This window comes from Rousettus aegyptiacus, unplaced genomic scaffold, assembly GCF_014176215.1.
Source record: "Rousettus aegyptiacus isolate mRouAeg1 unplaced genomic scaffold, mRouAeg1.p scaffold_m13_p_11, whole genome shotgun sequence".
NCBI lineage: Eukaryota > Metazoa > Chordata > Mammalia > Chiroptera > Pteropodidae > Rousettus > Rousettus aegyptiacus.
This window is the reverse complement of record NW_023416286.1, coordinates 72,265,346-72,285,271: the sequence shown is the minus strand read 5'-3', so window position 1 is coordinate 72,285,271 and position 19,926 is coordinate 72,265,346. Positions and strand designations below refer to the sequence as shown.

Genomic DNA, 19,926 nt, shown 5'->3' with positions numbered 1-19,926 from the left:
ATCAGTAAAATTTTAGTAATATCTTTGGTTGATTTTAAATGTCAGGATAGAGAATATAGATAAACAGAACAAGAATTTTATTAAAATTTTAGTTCATATAAGTCTTAGATTCAGTTGACATAATTTTTTTAATTGGAATGGGCAGAGGCTCATCTAGTCTCACTCATGGCTTTTCTAGATGAAGACCAAAAAGCATACACACGTTAAGCAACTGTCAAGGGTCAAAGGAACAGAATCAGAATGAAAAGCCAGATCACCTGAATTTTGTGTTACTGAACTTCCTCAATGATTTTTCAAATTTCTTTTACATAGAATATGCTTTTGTTGTTTTTCTTTTGGTATCAGTTTGAAACACTCATCACCAAAACCTAAGTGAAGAAGATTACCACTTGTGTCTTCCCCTAGGAGTTTGATGGTTTCAGGCCTTGTGCTAAATTCTTTGATAAATTTTGAGTTAATCGTTATGTATTATGTAAGAGAGTGATCCAGTTTCGTTCTTTTGAATGTAGCTGTCCAGTTTTCCCAATACCGTTTATTGAAGAGATTACATTTCCCCATTGTATGTCTTGGCATTTTGTCATAAATTAATTGACCATATCTGCATGGGTTTATTTCTGGGCTCTCCATTATGTTCTATTGATCTGCATATCTGTATTTATGCCAGTACCATACCGTTTTATTGCTAAGCTTTGTAATATAGTTTGAAATCAGGGCACATGATGCCTCCAGCTTTGTTCTTTCTCAAGATTATTTTGGCTATTTGGTCTGTGTGTGTGTGTGTGTGTGCATGCGTGTGTATGTGTGTGCATGTGTATGTGTGTGAGTATGGCACCACACAAATTTTAGAATATTTTTTTCCTTTTTGATGCATTTGTAAATGGGATTATTTTCTTTATTTCTCTGACAGTTTATTGTTAGTATATAGAAACACAACTAATTTTTGTGTATTGATTTTGTATTCCACAAATTTATCGGATATGTTTACCAGATCTGCCATTTTTTAACTGAGTTTTCAGAGTTTTCTGTGTATAACATGTCCTCTACAAATTGTGAGTTTTACTTCTTCCTTTCCAATTTGGTTGCCTTTTATTTCTTTTTCTCACTTAATTGCCGCGGCTAAGACTTCCAAGAGTATGTTGAATAAAAGTGGTGAGAATGAACATCCTTGCCTTGTTCTTGATATTAGAGGAAAGGATTTCAGCTTTTCACCTTTCAGTACAATATTAGCTGTCGGCTTGTCATATATATTCTTTACTATGTTAAGATATGCTACCTCTGTACCAGCCTTGTTGAGTGGTTTTACCACGTATGGGTATTAAGTTTTGTCAAATGCTTTTCCTGCACCTATTGAGAGAATCATATGATTTTTGTCCTTCATATTGCTAATGTGGCATATCACACTGACTGATTTGCAAATGTTGAACCATGCTTGCTTCCCCAGAATAAATCCCACTTGATATAGGTGTATGACTTGTTTAGTGTATTGTTGAAATGGTTTGCTAATATTTTGTTGAGAATTTTTGCATCTGTGTGCTTCAGGGACAGGGTTATTGGCCTGTAATTTTCTTTTTCTCAGGCATCCTCGTCTAGTTTTGGTATCAGAGTAATATTGGCCTCAAAGTGAATTTGGAAGAGTTCCCTCCTCTTCTATTTTTGAAAGAGTTTGAGAAGAATGGGCATTAATTTCCTTTTGAATGTTTGGTAGAATTCACCATAAAGCTATCCGCTCTTGGACTTGTTTGTTGGCAAGTTTTTGATTAACCACTGGAATTTTGACTGAAATACCTAAGAGATTTACTTTTCTGGAGACTTTGTAAACAAAACAAAGAGGATATGTTTTAAACGACTGAACTCATACTGTGGAATGAACTCCATGTAATCGTATAATTCACTAAGCACTTAACTTAAGCAAACATGATTTAACGATAATATCCCTTATGATTAGGCATTAATTTGAAGCATTCTATAAAAAAGAAGTGATAAATTCTTGGTCAGCAATCTAAGAGAAATCTTTGTTTATTTCACACAGCTTATCTTCTGACATTATCCTGCATCTAGGCCATTTGTTGATCTCCTTTTTCTTGCTAAGAACTTTGAAATAAGGGTTTTATGTATTGATTGCTGTGTATCTGTCTGCAGTTGCTCAAACTTAACTTTTTACTTAAAAGCCTTTATCAAATATATTTGTGTTTCTAGTTTACTGTTTTAAAATCTATGTGATTTTAGAATTTAGAAAATGCCTTTTCTCAAATGGATGCTTTGTCAAATGACAACTATAGTTATCAGGTTTGCATTTTATGTTAGTTGCTAAACTTTTTAGAGATATAAATTATACTTTTATTGCAATCATTAATTGGAAGAGTGACTTTTATAACTACCTATTAAAGACAACTGACTTAATTCTAGACATGAGAACCAGTAGTCCTGAATACTCATCGTAATTGTATACCTGAGAGCTCTAAACATCTAAATAATTTATTTTGAGCTTCAAGACCTAATTTCCCTGGACTAAAATATGATTAAGTTTTCTTTACATGGAACCTTCTGAGAGAAAGTAGTGGACTATAGACCACATTATTTAAACTGAGATCCACATATCCTGAGACACTGTGACAGTATTTCAGAAAATGCACAGAAGCCACAAGATAAACGTGGTACATCATCACTGAGAGCTAAATTTAATTAAAAGGTTTTGGAGAAAACTGCCCCCCTAAAGTCCTGCCCTCTTCCCCTCTCCTTCCCGGTTTTCTCTCATTTGTCATTAGGTAAAGGAATGAAAGGAATGCATATAGAAAAAAGTGAAGGAGGCTGGAATTCAGTTAGATGTGGATTTAATCATGACCCCACTTTGGCCAACGGTAGCTGGTTTAACTGTGCCTATCTTGCAGCACCAGCAGATAAAAAGAAAATTCAGGATTCTTAATGTACATACATAACATATATATAATATATTGTATAATGTACATGCCATATGACGTAATATGGCATATTATTTTTTCACAATAGCACAAAGGAATGTAAAACATGAAGAAAAAGATCTCTGCAAAAAAAACGTGGGACTCAGATGAATAAAATTTTAGAACTTTATTGTAAGACATGAAGTCTTTGATGAGTAAAAGCATCTTTGAGTACTGCTCCTGGATGAACAGATTGAATTTCATAAATGTCAGCTCTCCCAAACTATTATACAGGATTCATGCAATTCCATTCAAAAGTTCCGATAGAGTATTTCTTTTGGAATCAGAGAAAATAATTTAAAACTTTATCTGAAAAAAATGAATGAGCGAAAATAGCTAATAGAATTCCTACAAAGGAAATTAAATGAGGGGTACTTGCACTAGATATTAAAATATATTATTAAAAGTAATTAAAATAGTTTATTTCTATTGCAAGAAACTAAAGACAGATTTCTAGAAAAGAACAGATAACCATGAAGCACATTCTAGAATATATTAAAATTTAATACGTTAACAAATGAAAGATCATATATCAATGGGAAAGGGATTGCTTCCACCATTGCCAAAATAAACTCATATGGATTAGAGTTTCCATGTAATAATAAAATATTTTTTTTAATTGAAAGAAAATATATAAATATTTCAATAATCTTCTTTGTCTAACAAATACTACTCTAGAACTGATTATATGTCAGATACTGTAATAAGTTTTAGAACTATAGCTGTGGAGAAAAGGGTCTTGGTTACTACCCTCAAGATTTACTGTGTGTGTGTGTGTGTGTATGTATGCTTCTTGGGCGTGAGGGAAGAATATTACAGGCAGTCTGCATGGTGATGTTTTTATAGTGAGATACTTTTTACTATACTTAGTAGGGCCTTTAATTCAGCCTAGGATGGTGAGTGTGTGGCATGTCGGGAAGCCACTGAATGCTTCTAGGAGAATATATAATGTATGATCTCAAATAGAAGTCTTTCCTGAAAAGAAATTAAGGAATGAAAGATTTTCAGAAATAAGAATGTTTTAGGCACAGGACATAGAGTGAGCACATAAACCTAAAGGTGATAAAAAAGATGGAGCCTTGAGGAACTGGAATGATTCACTATAGCTGAATGAAGCTAGAGTTTGTGTGAGGAATGGGAGTGGGAAGAAATGTGCTAGAGAGTATGGACTTGCAAGCTGTTTTAACAATTTGGTTTTTATCCTGACAGAAATAGAGCTTCATTGAAGAGTTTTTAGCAAGGCGGTGATTACTTTAGCACCAGTGTGAATGGATTAGGAGAAAGTAAATATAGAGATTGGAAGTATAGCTGGGACGCTGTTAAAATAGTAAGATTATGATAACTTGAACTGGTATCTTGGAAATAAAAAGAAATGTAATCAAGAGGTATGTAGAAGTAGAGTTGTAGGACTTGGTGATTGCTTGGATTTTGAGGTCGGAAGTTCCATGAATGGGCTACAGGAATTTTTAATGAGTGGAAGAGTTCATAAAGGGAAAGAATACAAAATTCAAAGCTGCTGATCAAAAAAAAAAAAAAAAAAGAGAGAGAGAGAATCACAATTAGAAGCTAAATGAAAAACTTGGAAAATATAGATAAATATTTCTGATAAATAAAGAAAGCAATCAGAAGTCCACAATAATCATCAGTGGGTAATTTACAAAATAAAAAGTAACCATTAAAATTAGAAAATATGCAATCGAAGCAAAACGATAATGCTTTTATCTACTAAATTATTAAATTAATAAATGATAATTCTAAATGCTGGCAAATATATGGACACTTGTATGCTGCTAGGGATTATAAACTGGTATAAAGTTTATGAAAAGAAATTTGACAATAGGGATCAAGAACATTTTAGAAGTTATACTCCTTGGCAAGTAATTTCACTTTTAAGGATCCACTCAAAGAAAATAACCAGAGATGTGTTCAACAATTTTTGTATAGTTTTCTTACAAAACCCAGGAGAATCATGTTATACTGATAGAGAGACCCATAAGATGAAATATTCTATAGTCGCAGAAGAAATAATTATCCTTAACTGGCATTGGGAAATGTGTGTCAATAGGCAAAGAAAAACCCTGAATGAAAATAACAACGATTGATGAAAGGTATCTGCTTTTTTCCTTAGTGCTTTCACGTATTTTCCACATTCTCTATTGAGCGTGTATTATCACTAATATAATAAAGATTGCATATAAAATTGGGATAAAGAATGAGCACATGACAGAGTTATGAATATGAAATATGGTAAAGTATTTATGGTAATAGGGTTTTGGCTTATAGTTCATGGTCAAAATTTGGATTTTCACTCATTTAACAAATATTTTCAGCTAGAATTGGATATAGTCTATGAGGGAGCTCAAGTGATAGATTATTTTTATTAGATAGCAGTTTCACTAAACCAGCGTCTTTTGTAAAATGAAATATATGTGTCCCAGAGAGGAGAATGCTTCATGCTAAAACTCATTACCATTCTGCAGAAAAGAGCTGGTAGCAACGAGGATGGGTGAAGGTCTTGGGTCAACAACAAGAACCAGCAGTAAGAAAATGTTATGTTTGGTGGTTATCGGACTCAGAAAATTGATAGCATTTAGACCTCTGGCTAGCTGAAATTGTTAATTTGTGCTGTATTCTGCAGTTTTACCATCAGTAAGCAAGTTTCCCAATGCTGAACGCAGACTGTGAGGCCATGTGACTAAAGAAATAGCCAACTTACAACCAGTACAGCAGGATAAATGAGTCTTCGCCAGCCTGATGATTTTTGGATTTCCTTCCACAGTGCATATTCACACTAAACGCAGTCCATTAATTTAAATGGACTTGTTGATATTTACACTTCATGAAGCCCTGTTAGTTTTCTCCTTACATATTTCAAGTTCTTTTAGGTGATAATTAGTTGTTTGTTTTATTGTCTTCCAGAACATAATGTGTCTGTTTGTTAGTTTATAATTATCTGGCCCCACTTATTCTTCTATTGGAAATGGTTTAATAGAATTTGTCCCTTTCAAATTTCTAGGGAGTTTTCCCTATTACCAGTGATTTCTGAGAATCAAATACTAGTGGGTATGGCACTATTATTGAAAACTCTTTCACACACAAATGTGAATAATACCAGGGTGTGTACATATGCCATTATCTGTACATTTTTACTGTATTTCTTTCCTTATACTATGCTAGCTTTTTAATACTTTTCATCACTATAAAGATCTCCCCTAGGTGACTAACCACATTTGATCTTTTCCATAAAGGTATTAACTTTCATAAGTCTATTGGAAGCCTGATCAATTGATTGGGAAATTTTGGAGCAGTTAAAATATCCAATTATTGCTCTGTGCTGATCTCATGATACTTTGGTAAAATGACCAAAGAAAGTCTGCTCCAATTCTCACTCCTGGTTGAGGTTCATCACGGATCTCTAGTGAAGAGGTTGCCATTCTCCTCACCCTTCCTTTTAGCCTGGTAACTTTCTAACTGTAGGCCCTTTTTTATTTCCTGGGCTTCCGGAATAGGAACTTTGGTGTCAGGCTGATTTGGATGGGAATCCCAACTGTGCATTAGCTATGTAACCTCAGGAAAACTACTGATCCTAAAACCTTTTTCTGGAAAAAACTAATTTCACCCGCTGACCAAATTTCTAACTCCTGCTCTAGTCTTTTTCAAAAAAGACTCTGGCTTCATTGAAATCATTTGTCATAAAGTTTCTTTTAGGTATACAATGAGAATAATGAGAACGTCAACTTTAAACATTGTGTGAGTCTGAAATGAGATAATACATATAAAATTTAGGTCAATATAACTATAACTATCACAAGATCCAAAATACCAGCCATCAGAATTGAATTTTTCTTATTTTTTTCTCTTCTCTCATCCTCTATTTTGTTCATTTATTTTCCATTCCACATTTTTTTTTCCTTTTCTGTCTTACTTTTTCTACTCTCTCCCCTTTTTACACCACTCCATGCTAATTTCTTTGCTCATAGAATATTTCTTAAAAGAAAGTTAGCAGGGAGTGGTGAAGATATAAAGTAAATCAAGACTTTTGCCCTTGGGTGGAAAGGGAAGAGTGAGAGCTACAAAGTCTTTATATCAAAAGGACCCAAAAGAAGAAGAAGATTGTAACTTAGTTGTGGGGTGGCCCACAGAATTTTTGGAGTTGGGACAAAATGAGATGGGGCTGAGACTGGGCTATGGGAGTAGCAGATTACCTAATGGACCAAGTGCTTCCAGGGAAGAGCTATTATTAAAAATAGAAAATACTGAAGGAAATCGAGAATGATCAAAAGGAGATAAAGAAAGATGAATAGAAGAAAAATGTAAGAAATTGGAGGTGTTTAACAGTTTTAAATGCATCCCAAGAGAACTAAGAAAGTTGATTAGTTTTGTGATTCAGAACCTTAGATGAATCATTTCATCTAAAACCTAAAGACAGATTTCTTTGGGTAGAAGCTGTAGATAGTGGGCTGGAAGTTGAAAAGTTTCTTTTTTCATCAATCCTTATCAAATGCTTTGACATCATGATTTCACACCAGAGTTTTTAACTTGTATATTCAGTGCTTTAAAGGGAAAGGTTTTTGTGGTTCCCAGCATAATAGATGCAAGTTTCACACATCTTTCCCCATAATATCTACATTTAAAATACAATTGCTGGTGTATGTCACTGTTAGTCCTATGTATGGGTAATAGCTTTTTGAGGAGCCGAGATTAGTTTCATCTTTCTCATGAGAAGTTAAAAACTTGATTGGAATGAAACTGAATGATGGCAATTAGAATTGAGGCTACTAAGGTGTCATTATTTACATGTCGAGTAGATTTGAAACTAGAGGTAAACTCAGTTCCTAAAATAAGTAATTCCTTTAAAGAACTATATAAAAATAAAATTTTGCTGCATGTATATTTTGATACTACAAATTTGAGAGGTTGGTAACCCCTAATGCACTCTATAAAAGGCTACTTTTAACAAGGGCATTATTCACAAAGACATATGCTGTTGATCCTTTTTTTTTTTTTTAATAACAAGAATATCCACATATAAAATATTATTTTATATTCTGGGCAAGATGAAAAGAATTCCATTGCAGTAAAATCTCTGTGGAATTAAAGGTTGATGAAATAGGAGCTTGTACTTGACAGTTTTAAGTTGGAGTTCCTAGAACTAGTTTGGGGCTACCCAGTGGTTCTGGGGCCACCCATGTCAATGAGGAGATGGTTGGGGCGACATGGCCAATGGGTTTTAAAGAAACAAAAATGGAGCAGTTGTAGTTGAGGGAGGTTGTGCAGGAGATGTAGGAGAGACACACATCGATTTGACGAGAAACATTTTATTTTTCCACAATATCGGTTATTTTTATTAAAGAAACTCCTGGATACTTATTAAACTATTATTACTTGAAAATAGAATACATTATAGTTCTTTTCATTTACCTTGCATCAATGGATAGCATGGGGCTGAGAAAGAGTATCAAATATTATCAATCTACCTAGTAGTGAGACAGACCACAGACAAGAGCTCAGTCAGAACAGTGCCAGGCTACTCACGGTTTCAGTGTGACTACAGGAGCAGTGAGGCACAAGGCTGAGCTGTTCAGGGTGTTGGAGAAGTCATTCATTATTGCTGCCCCTCCCAGCTACTCTCCCATTATCTTCTATCTTTTGAAACTCCATAGCACTTTCTTGAGTGTCTGATGTTGGCCAAATCACACGGTACTTTGAGTGACATATAGTATCATGTACTGAAAAGGGCCCACAGTGCTGCAGTCATATTTCCAGTTCCTGGTTCCGCCATTTATTGTGTGACCATGAGCAAGTTATTTAACCTCTCTGAGTCTGGGTTCTTATAATTAAGGATAATAATCCTCAACTGGAAGAATTAAATAACATGCATAAAGCATGTGATGTGGCACAATCTGAAGCACATAGTAGAGACTCAACAAGTAATCTTTCTTGCTAGGAACATTGAACAAATAAACATATTGCAAGAAATAGTGTTTTGTTTTGTTTTGTTTTTAAATAAAAGAGTCATTACTGTCATCTATTTTGTAGACCATCATGGACTTTTAGGCCTTCTATTTGCTCCACAATGGCCTCATGATAGGCAGAAAGAATATTAGGCTTGAGTCACTAAAATATGGAAAAACAATCTCCTGAATGAACTGGGAGGTTTATTTTTCTCCTTCAGGAAGCAGTCTGGGTATAGGTAATCCAGGCTAGGGTGGCGGCTCTATGATGTTGTGAAGGAACTATGCTTCTCCGCACATTCTGCTCTGCCATTCTTAGTGTGTGACTTTAGTCCTTGTGGTTAGTGCACAGTCCCAAGATGACTGCTCCTACCTGGTACAGGGCATCCTAGTGCATGACATCCTAGTTTCAGAGGATGGGAAAGATGAAGTATAAAAGGCCAAAAGACTGACATGGAAGAAGAATCAAGATAAAACTGGGATGTCCCAGAGAAGGCAGTGGGGGCTATTCTTAGAAAATATCAGAGACTCTTGGAGAAGAGCTAGTGAGGTGTTTACAGGATACCCAAGAATAGTAATTGGCAGAAAGATAAAAGAGGTTAAGAGCCATGAGCATGTTTGGATGTCTTATATCATTTGATTCCATTTAACTAGGCCTTCTGGAGAATGCCTAGCTATCCAAGGGGTGAAAATATCAGACCCTCTAGCAGAATATTGGGTCTGATTAGAGCCAGCCAGCCCTAAATATAAGGTAAAGAGGAGATGCCTGCTTTCCTCTATACAGCTCTCTGCAAGAAGTGCTGACAATCCGGAGTCTCTGGCATAGAGAAGAAAATGATGAGATGAGCTAAAAAGCTTTGGTTGAGTCCCAGCTTTGTCACTGATCAGCTGCTCAAGCCAATTCTCTGCTTCTGTATCTGCAAAGTAGGAATTATATTAATCTTAAAATGATGTAGAAACTGTGAGATAAATTATAAATTACTATGAAATCACCTAAAATATGACTGTTGTCTAAACTCCCCTCATTACCCAGCAGAGTCTAAAGATAGGAGAATCAAGGTAGAATATGGGTAGGTCACCAAGGAAAATCTAGAAAACAATATCCACATGGAATCATACATATGTCATCTTTTTTGTCTGGCTTCTTTTATTTATCATGTTTCAAGCTTCATTCATATTGTAATATGTATCTGTACTTCATTCTTTTTCATTGCTTAGTAATATTCCATTATATGGATATATCTCATGTTATAAATCCATCATTCATTGATAGGCATTTGAGTTGTTTTTATTTTTGTTGCTTTCTTGAGTAATGCTGCTATGATCATTTGTGTACAAGTTCTGTGTGGGCATACACCAAGGGAACGCCAGGGAGTACACAGAGAAGGCTGCTTCGTGAGGGTTTGTCAGCTGCAATGATTTCCAGAAAGATTGCCCCGGTTCTCCTGCTGCCAGGCACTGAGGGCAGAGACCATGGGACCCCCAAACAGTGTAATGTCGAGCGTCAGGGTGGACCCGCCATCTGCCTGCCCTATCCCATTCTAATGACAGGGCGCCTGTCTAGTCTTGCAATGACTCCTGATAAGAATTATTTCTTGATGCTGAGGAAGGAGTTGACTTTGGTTTAAAGGCCAGATTCTACTTCTTATCACCTTCAGCATGTTACACACGTTCCCTGAGCTTCAGTTGTCTCATCTGGAAGGTAAATGTTATATAACGGCTACCTCGTTGAGTTTATTTGAGGATGAGAGACAAGGCCTGTGAGGTAACCTGCACAGAAGAGGTGCTCAGCTAATGGATATTTATACTGGCAATTGACCTGTTCAGTAGGACAGTTGAAGATGCAAGGGCACAGGTCAGAGACAGTATGACACAAAAGCTTTTGGAATGACTTAGCTATTTTAGAAATGTTTAAATCACTTTTCTCGTAAGTACTCTGATAGTTTCCTACAGCTGTCATAACAAAATACCATACATTGGGTGACTTAACAGAAATTTGTAATCTCACAGTTTTGGTGACTAGAAGTCCAAGGTCAAGTATTACCAGGTTTGGTTTCTCCTGAGGCCTTTCTCTTTGGCTTGCAGATGGCCACCTTCCCTCTATGGCCTTTCCTTCTCTTATGAGGACGCCAGGCACATTAGATTAGAGTCCACCCTAATGGCCTCATTTAACTTAATCACCTCTTAAGAGATCCTAGCTCCAAATACAGTCACATCCTGAGATACTGGGGGTTAAGGCTTCAACATATGAAACTGGGGAGGGTGGAGACAAACAATTCAGCCCATAACAAGCCCCTAGAGAGCACCTACTGTGCCCCAGACCCTGGAAATGCAGAAAAGAAAGACTTAGGCCTTGCCCACAGGAAACTCAATTTTTAAGGAAGAGACAAACAATAAGCATATAATTATAAAATGCCTTTTCTCTGTTTACCCTGCCCCATATCTCACAATTGAATTTGCAATCCCTGCAAATGCATTCAGCATTCAGAGTCCCAGTTCAATCAGCTATGAACTCTCCAAGTCTTCACCAGCTCAGAGGAAAAGAATTTATCAGAGCTCATTTTAGAAACAGGAAATAGATTAGTCAAAAACTCAGAGAAGCAAGGCCAGACTGGGGCAAAATGAACAAGTATTTGAGAATGAAGTTTGCCTTTAGATCCTTTTTCAACTCCCTTTCTGCCAAAGTTTTAGCAACCTCTAAACACAGCCAGCCACAGATCCCCTGCCTGTCCAGCAGCCCACATTCAAGGCTGCTGCATTGCCTCCCCACACCCAGCCACGTCTCCCCTGTGCCTTTGTTCTTTGCTTTCCAAGGTGATAGAAACACGAAGCTAAGAATTGCTGAGCACCTACTGAGTGTTTGGCAATAATTAGACACTTTACAAATTGATCCCCAAAATAGCTCTATTTCATCTCATTTTACAGATGAGGGAGCTGAGCTATAACATACCCAGTCAGTAAATAGCATCCTTTAAATGCAGACTTCCTAACTTCATGAAGACCTTTGGATTCTCAGCTCTAGGTGTAGTGAGTGAATAGCTAGCTGCTGGTCTCTGTGAAGATAAAATCATGATTGATTACACTAGTTGTTAGTCTTAGGTTGGGTGCCTTGGTCTCAGGAGAAAGGAGAAAGGGAAGCAGGAAGGGGAGGCAGGGAAAGGAGTTGAGCAAGATGTACTCTCTGCTGGTCTAGTTTCAGCCTGACCCCATGGTGAGCTCTGAGGCAGAAATTACCTGCAGAACTGGCTCTACCTTGAGGCAAGAGGCTGACCTTTTTATCCTGAGTCGGTCAGCCTAGTCACTGTCTACAGGTTGTAGTGGCTAAAGGCAGTTCGTCAGAGGAGGTGAAGCCTGAGCCCATAGCCCCCAAGCACCAGACTGGTGAAGGGAACCTGTTCTGGGCACTGACAACTTCTTTTTCTCAGTAACTCTAGGGAGATTTACATTCTTAAAGACTCCAGGGAAAACAACCTTGATCCAAAGGAATGTGTCTTTTACCACTTCAGGTCCTATGATAGATTATTGTAGGAAACAGTTTGGCATCACAGGGCCAGAGAGGGGGCTTTTTAGAAATTCCAAGTAATACCTATAAACTGTCGTTTGATAATAATACTACTTTAAGTCAAAATGGCATTTATAGTTTAATGAAGTGATTTTTCTGTACATTTTGCATTGGTTCCTCACCATAACCTCATGGAGTAGACAGCAGGTTTCATTAACCCCATCTTACGGGGGTATCAAGTGGTTCCATTCTAGAACTTAAATGTGATAAAGCTGGGCCTAGAACCTACTTCCGATGTGAGATCCGATGCCCTTCAAACATTCCATACACTGTCTGGTAGGATAAACTCTGCAGGAAACATAATACTCCACTGAGGCTGACCAGACACAACTGCTTGCCCAAGAATCTTCCAGTTTTAAAACCAAAAGTCCCACATTCGGGGAAACCCAGAACCTACTTAACCAGTAGGCAGAAAAGGCTGTGCCTAGGGCCCACGACACCTTGAGAGGCCCACGAAAAGGTTCTAATTTTAATTCCCTTTACCAGCATGAAAAAAAGTGAACACCATAATAATAAATATGTAATAATGAAGCCAGACTGAATTATTAATCATCTTTATATGAACACAGACATAAATATGTTTAATTTCGTGTGTGCGTGAGTGCGTGTGCGTGTGAAGGAAAGGGCCCACAAAAGCAAAAGTGTCCACAAAAGCAAAAGTGCCTAGGATTCACACAGTCACAATGCAGCCCTGGAAATTCAGTCCGTTCCAGGCAAAGGAACTGTGGGTTGCCTTAACTCCTTAGCCTCTTAAAAGTAGTGGTTGGTCATGGCCAAGAATACTTGGGCTTTAATCATCGGTGTTTCCCAGCTCTATAATTTCTCTGCCTCTGGCTGCTTCCCTCCTCATCACGCACCAGGAGCCTGGGTTCACTTCGGCTTCCCCAGAGAAGGAGCCGACGAGCCCCGCTCAGGGCATTCTGCACATCGTGCTGTCGGTTCCATGTCTCTGTCTCTTTATGGACCTGACTAGACACTTATCTTACTCATCTTTTGGTCCCCAACTTCTGGATCAGTCCCAGGCATAACAGAGGCACTCGATGCATATTTAGTGATTGAATAAATGGATTAACTGCTGGCCAGTTGCTTGTTCTGTGACTCAGGGTATTGGCTCTTTATCTGTAAAATGAACATGTTGGGAATAGATGAACTCTCAGGTTCTTAGCAGGCACTTTACGTCATGTGTTCATTATATTACATCATAGGACTGTCAATGTCATTGAAAAATGTGTCTCATTAGCAGTGGGAGGGTCACCTGTATATTCTTAGAGTCATTGTTGTGTTTCCCCCAACCCCATCTCTCTTTTAGATTTGTCTTGGAAGGCAGCATGTCCAATTTTACCTCAAGAAAAACATCTTCTACAGGAAATGGTAATGTAGATGATATTTCCCTCACTCAGAAAACTTAAAAATCTGGGGAAAACCACTCACAGTTCTTAATTACTTTATATAGATATGGAATGCTTAGAAGCAGCAGTCTAATTTAATTAGCGCTTTTAAACTTAGGCTTAAGGTTAAAAGTAAAAGTGTAACAACTTTTATTCCTGTAATTGCAGTTCAAAGATTATTTATATAAGATCAGTGTGACCTTCTGTGTTTCCAACTCCTGTGAGATCAAATATTTGTTATTTATAGTCAAAGGCACCATAACTTATTGACTAGTATTTACTACATGCTTTTAAAACAGTCCTGTGGGTACTTCTGAGGCATATTTCTTTTTGTAGAGGCCGCCCACTACACCTGGCTTGGTTTATCCCAGGCCCACGAGTCTCCATTCCCGGGTGCCAGACGGGGCCTCACGAGCTGCGTGGGCAGTTTCAGTTGGCACCCGAGCAGTTTAACATGTTATCTTTGATGATGAGGTGTGGGAGTTGTTCTTTCTCGCTGGTGCATCCTACTTTGAAACAGTCCTGGATTTTCCAGCCTAGACGGTTGATGCTGGGCAATCAGTTGTGCCTCTTGAGATTTCTAGGTTGACAAACCCACACTCAACTCCATGCAATTACATCTCCCAATTTTTCATTTTTTCTGTTGATAGATATGAAGAGTACCCCTCAGAGGCAATTAGGTTTTCTTGAGGCGAACAAAAGAAGGACTTTCTTACAGGATAACAGCTGGATAAAGAACCGTCCTGAAGAAGAAAGGTAAGAGGGCAGGGAGTGGAAGGATAAGTAGAGAGAGAGCCACTCTCTGTTTGGAAAGCTAATGGCCATCTGAAAAGCAAATGCTTATCACTTTGTTGCATGGCTGATTTATTAAGCATAGATCAGTAGCATCAGATTATCAAGAACATTACTACCATTTTTAATTTCTGCATACTTAAGAGAATGTGAGTCATCAGTGAGAGAAGCAGGATTTCTTTGTTACAACTAAATAGATATTTGTGATAGGGAGATTCCTGGTGCATGTCGATCATGTCAGTTGAAATTAAACAGTATGATTCCAGATTTACAAATGTAATAATTTATCTAAAACTTCTTTATGTGCAAGTGAAATTAATCAATTCTTCATTCATTTTGGTCCCAACTAGCCACATACCTCTAAGTGGAGGTAAATTTGGTATTACGTTGTAAGGGAAAAGACTTAGCCCCAGGAAAGTTTTGTCCACTTTGAGCTTTGCTTCGACTATGATCTGAACACTGCTACCAAAGGCATATCACCTCCTTACCGACATAGATTTACAACAGACACTTTTTTCCAGCCCAGATATGTATATTTATTATAAATTATTTATATACATATGCACACATTTTTTGATTCCTTCTTATGTGTCAAGCTTGATACTAGATACTTTACATATCAAGCATTAATAAATCTCACAACAATCACTTAAGGTAGGTATTATATCTCCATGTCACAGATGAGAAATCTGAGGCTCAGGGAAATTAAGCAACTTGTGCAATAGCACACTGATGATAAGTGATGGAGTTGAGATTTTACCACAACCCATTGTTTTTCCTGTACAACAATGGTTTTCAATCAGGGGTAACTTTATTCCCAGGCGATGTTTGGCAAGGCCAGGAGAGACATTTATGATCAAAAAGAGGAAGTAGTTCTGAAATCTAGTGGGTAGAGGCCAGTAACACTGCTAAACATCCTACAATGCACAGGATACTTTACAGAAAAAAAATATATATATATCAAATCCATAGTGTCAATAGCACTGAAGTTGAGAAACTCTGCATTACAGGATACTTCCTCTAAACTTACTAATCTGTGTATGCATGATTATTTGAAATATATTTATAACTGTAAAATAAAAATGTCTATGGATTCATATTATTAAACTTTATTATGTTAAGGGACTTTAGAGGTATTTGGAGATCCACGCTAACTTTTAGAGTTAACATTCTTGGACAATAACCATTTCCTTCTTTGAAGCAACATTTATTGCTTCCGTGAGACCCTGACATGGCATTCTTTTTTTTTTTTTTTTTTTCGTAGTGATAGAGCGATGTCAAATGTAGATCATAAATTTGGGGTTGCAAATATTTATACAGATGGGTGAAAATAGAGATGTCTAAGGCAAATTACAGTTGCAGGAATGATGGTTTTATGCCAGGCATGCCTTTTTGAGAAGACCCGAGGAAACCAGCTTGGATGGCAAGGTAGCTGGCTGAATAGAGGGGAAATGGGCTCTGATGCTTCCCCACCCCCAGTGGCCCAGCTCTGGGCCATATGTTATGGTTCTTCTTCAGGTAAAAACATGTCTGGTGTCCGCGACTCTCTTGTAAATGTAGGGAAGGGATACGAGGAAGATGGTAAAGTTCTCTAGGGATTTTTGAGGGCGTAGATTTGCTGAAATTGTTTCGGTTTCACTGTTCTTCTTTGTTTTTAATTGTCTACTACAGTTCTTTCATAGCTTTATCATAAATGGTTTCAGAGTGTTGGTGAGTTAGTGGAGCAGAACCAGGAGAAATGTGGTGTTTCAGGTTTGGTTGGGTTGACATGAAGGAAGTTCAGGCACTTACTCTCGGCCTTGGCTCAAGGCCAAAGTTTCTACTACATGTTTTGACATTTCCTAAAATTGCCTGTAATTTCAGGCCTACTGTACAAAGTAAGAAGGACATGGCTTTGGGATTTTATGTATGAAGGTCTTTTACAGATTTGACCAATAAGAAAAGCGAAAATTTGGAATCAAAAGGTCTGGGTCCTAGACTCACCTCTGTCAGTTGGTAACCTTTTGGCTCTAGGAAAGCCACAAAACTCCTGATTTAATTTCCTCATCTGTGACTTGGATATGACAGTGTCTTTCCTGACTAATTCATAGGGTTATTTTAAAGACCAAACAAAACAAACTATGTACTCTCATGTTTCAAAAATGAGCTAAATCTCTTGTGAATGATCAACCTCCTTAACCACAAATATTGGTAATGATTTTCCTACTTTTTGTCAAAGAAAACTGTCAAGTTCTTAAAATGAAAATGTCCAAACATAATGGGCTTAATTAAATTTAGAACATTTTTGTAGATAACTTTTGTCTTCCTACAGAGAAAGATTCTTTTAATGTATACAAAGTACATGACTTTGTGTTCCCGTACTCTGATGAGAAAACAAAACAAAACAAAACAACAAACACTTGTATTCCATTATTGAATCAAGTGGCAATCTCATGAGATAAATTAGAATAATGATAATTTATACTGACAAACTTGTTTCTTTTCACTGTGGTCTTTCAAGTGATTACTGGTTAAAATAAATACATAGTTGTACTTTTGTGTCTGAAGCGCAATGAATTAACCTTGCCAAAATTGTGTTCCCCTCTACCTTACTTTGTGTTTACTAAATACTGTGGTAACTTTTTACATGACTCAATTTTGTTCTTTCTCTGCAGAGATGACAATTACGGTAGGGTGGTGCTCAACCGACATAACTCCCATGATGCCTTGGACAGGTGGGTGTTTCAGACACATTACATCATTAGCAGAAACACAAACATGGTAGTTTTTGAGAAGACTTGTTCAAGACAAGCTGAATATTTGTGGCTACCCTCAGGCTTTCCCAGACATTCTGGGAACATGAAGGAGACTCTGTGATATCATCAGGGCTTTCCACAGGGCGAACTCTATGTTTCTCTAGCTCCATGACTTCCAAAGCTATAGACAGCTTGTAGGCACAGAATAACAATCCCCTGCCTGCCCCTCCTGGCAAGAAAGGGAAAAGGTTCCCATAGAAACTCGACCACATAAGATATCTCTGAACCTGAGGGAAAGGAATCCTGAAATACAGACAGACATATCAGCTCCAGAGTTCACTCGCTTTCTGGGATAGTATACTTTTTATAAACTTCTAGGCTTGTAGAGAACCGGTATGTGATACTCGGTGACAAATAGACTGACAAAGACAAATTAGAAGGAAAATTCAGACAAAACCAGTCATCACAATGATGTAACTAATCTAAGATTGATCAAATACATAGATAATATTCTTATTAGAATGCATTTGCACTCACACACATACAAACAACCACACCCATCTGAAGATCCCAATTATTTAACAGATGCGAGTTTTATCTGGACCAGTAGCTTGAATGTGACCAAGAGGTACTTAGTAAAGGAGTGGGATTGCCTTTCATGACCTGGTCTTTAAAAATTAAGTAGACACCTTGAATATGTCTATTTTGGAAACTTTTATTTGTGAATTTTTCTAAATCCTTTTAAACCTGTTCATAATTTAAAGCTATTCTAAGGGTACTGAGCTTAAAGCCCTTTACATATATTATCTGCTTGGTTTTCTGGTTCCTAGCCTTAGTTCACTTGATTCACTGACTACTTTATGATTTAGCAGATTCTACCTCTACCTTCTCCTTTGCCTTCATGATTTTGAAGAGTACAGCCTTGTTCTTAGTTGGCCCTTTCATCGCTAAACCAAGGGAGCCTGATCATTTGAGTCCAGCCACCAAGGGAAATTGTCCCCTCCATTTTATTTGCCTTTCTGCGGAACTATTAAAGAACAAACATGCTTGTTTTAAAGTGTGACTGGGAAAAAAATAAGCTTTATATTTCAGTGTGTTTTAGGATAACAGCAGATTAATGCCTTCTGTGCTTATTTTATTTAAACTATATTGGTTTCCTAAACCCTTCCTGTTGGTGGACAGTGTTTTGGCTAAAGCTACACACTGAACTTTTATCTTCAATATCAGAATCTTTGAGCCTGAGACATTCTCCCTTTGACCTACAACTAGAGTCTCAAACTACATTTTCCTAAAAGAGTAGCGTAGATTATATTTTTCCTTGCACTTGCTCAAGTGGATGTCCATTTGACACTATCTTCCCATTAGCAGAGGCCATGTCCGCCTTGGTGTTTATTCAACCCCACATTGCAGCACCTACTATGTGCTGACATTGTGTCAGGTACTAGGAATACAAAGATACCTAAGACACCCCCCTTGACCTTAAGGAACTCTCACATTCATGGAAAAAGATGGATCCATAAACGAAAACACTAGATAACATTTAACATGGAAGGTTCTCTTGTAGAAGAGTGTGAGAGTGCTGTGGGAATAGAGGGGATGGAGAGACTAACTCTGCTGAATAAATCAGTAGTAGTCCTCCATGTTGGTGCTCCCGCTTGAAGGATGAGGAGGAAAGTTTTCCAAGCTGGTGGCTCTGGGGCACGGAAAGAAGCGCTTTCAGCAGAAGCGACAGTGTGTGCAAAGAACTCCTCATGAGCAGAGACTAAAAAGGAAAAAATAAATGATATCTTCTCATCACCCTAGATAACAAGTTTAACATTATCGCAAACTAGGAAATTTTACTGTGTACTTCCGTGCTGGATCATTAAAACGTGTCAAATCAGCCAGAGAGCACAGATCGTACCTGCAGAGATGCCTACCCTGTTGAGCTCCAGACACTATTGTAAGGTCTGGGAACAAAGCACAATCCCTGCTTTCATAGAACTTGCATCTCAGTTGAAGGCGAGAGAGAGAGAGAGACTGGAAAAAAATCAATAAATAAACACAATATAATATGCTGTGTTGTGATAGATGCCGGGAAGAACACAGGCAGCCGATGAGACGTGAGATGACAGTGATGGAAAAGGGGCTGTTTTAGGGAAGGGGGTCGGATGGCCCCGCGGCACCTGTCTGCATTCATGCATTACACGTGATGGTGAACCCCATATCATGGTTTCATTCTCAGCGTCCTTCAACTTGGGGAATTGCATTAGGCACTTCTCTTCACTTTTTTCCCTTGCCTTAACCGGTACTATTTCCTCTACCACTGTTTGAAAATGTTTACATCTGTCGATCCTTCCAGGCCCAGCAATAACTGTACCTCAACCATAAAGCCTTCTCTGATTTCTTTCTCTGGAAATAAGCTTCCTCTACTTAGAACTTCCTTGGGCTTTATTTCAACTTCTTTTCTGACGCTAACCACTTTGGATGTACATATCTAATTTGTCCCTCTAGCATTGTACGTATTGGGTCCATAGTTATTTCATTCTTGATTTTTTC

The 19,926-nt window shown here is 37.6% G+C and overlaps 1 protein-coding gene across 8 annotated transcripts in view; it reads left to right on the top strand.

Annotated features, from left to right (window-relative positions):
• The window catches only part of SCEL (sciellin), a 113,428-nt gene that overhangs the window by 15,511 nt on the left and 77,991 nt on the right, over positions 1-19,926 (top strand). For all 8 annotated transcript variants that reach the window (XM_016149335.2, XM_016149334.2, XM_036228891.1 and 5 more), the window contains exons 2-4: positions 13,783-13,844; positions 14,512-14,617; positions 17,308-17,367. In XM_016149335.2, the coding sequence (XP_016004821.2) occupies positions 13,802-13,844; positions 14,512-14,617; positions 17,308-17,367 (209 nt within the window). In that variant the 5' untranslated portion in view covers positions 13,783-13,801. The remainder of the gene's footprint in view (positions 1-13,782; positions 13,845-14,511; positions 14,618-17,307; positions 17,368-19,926) is intronic.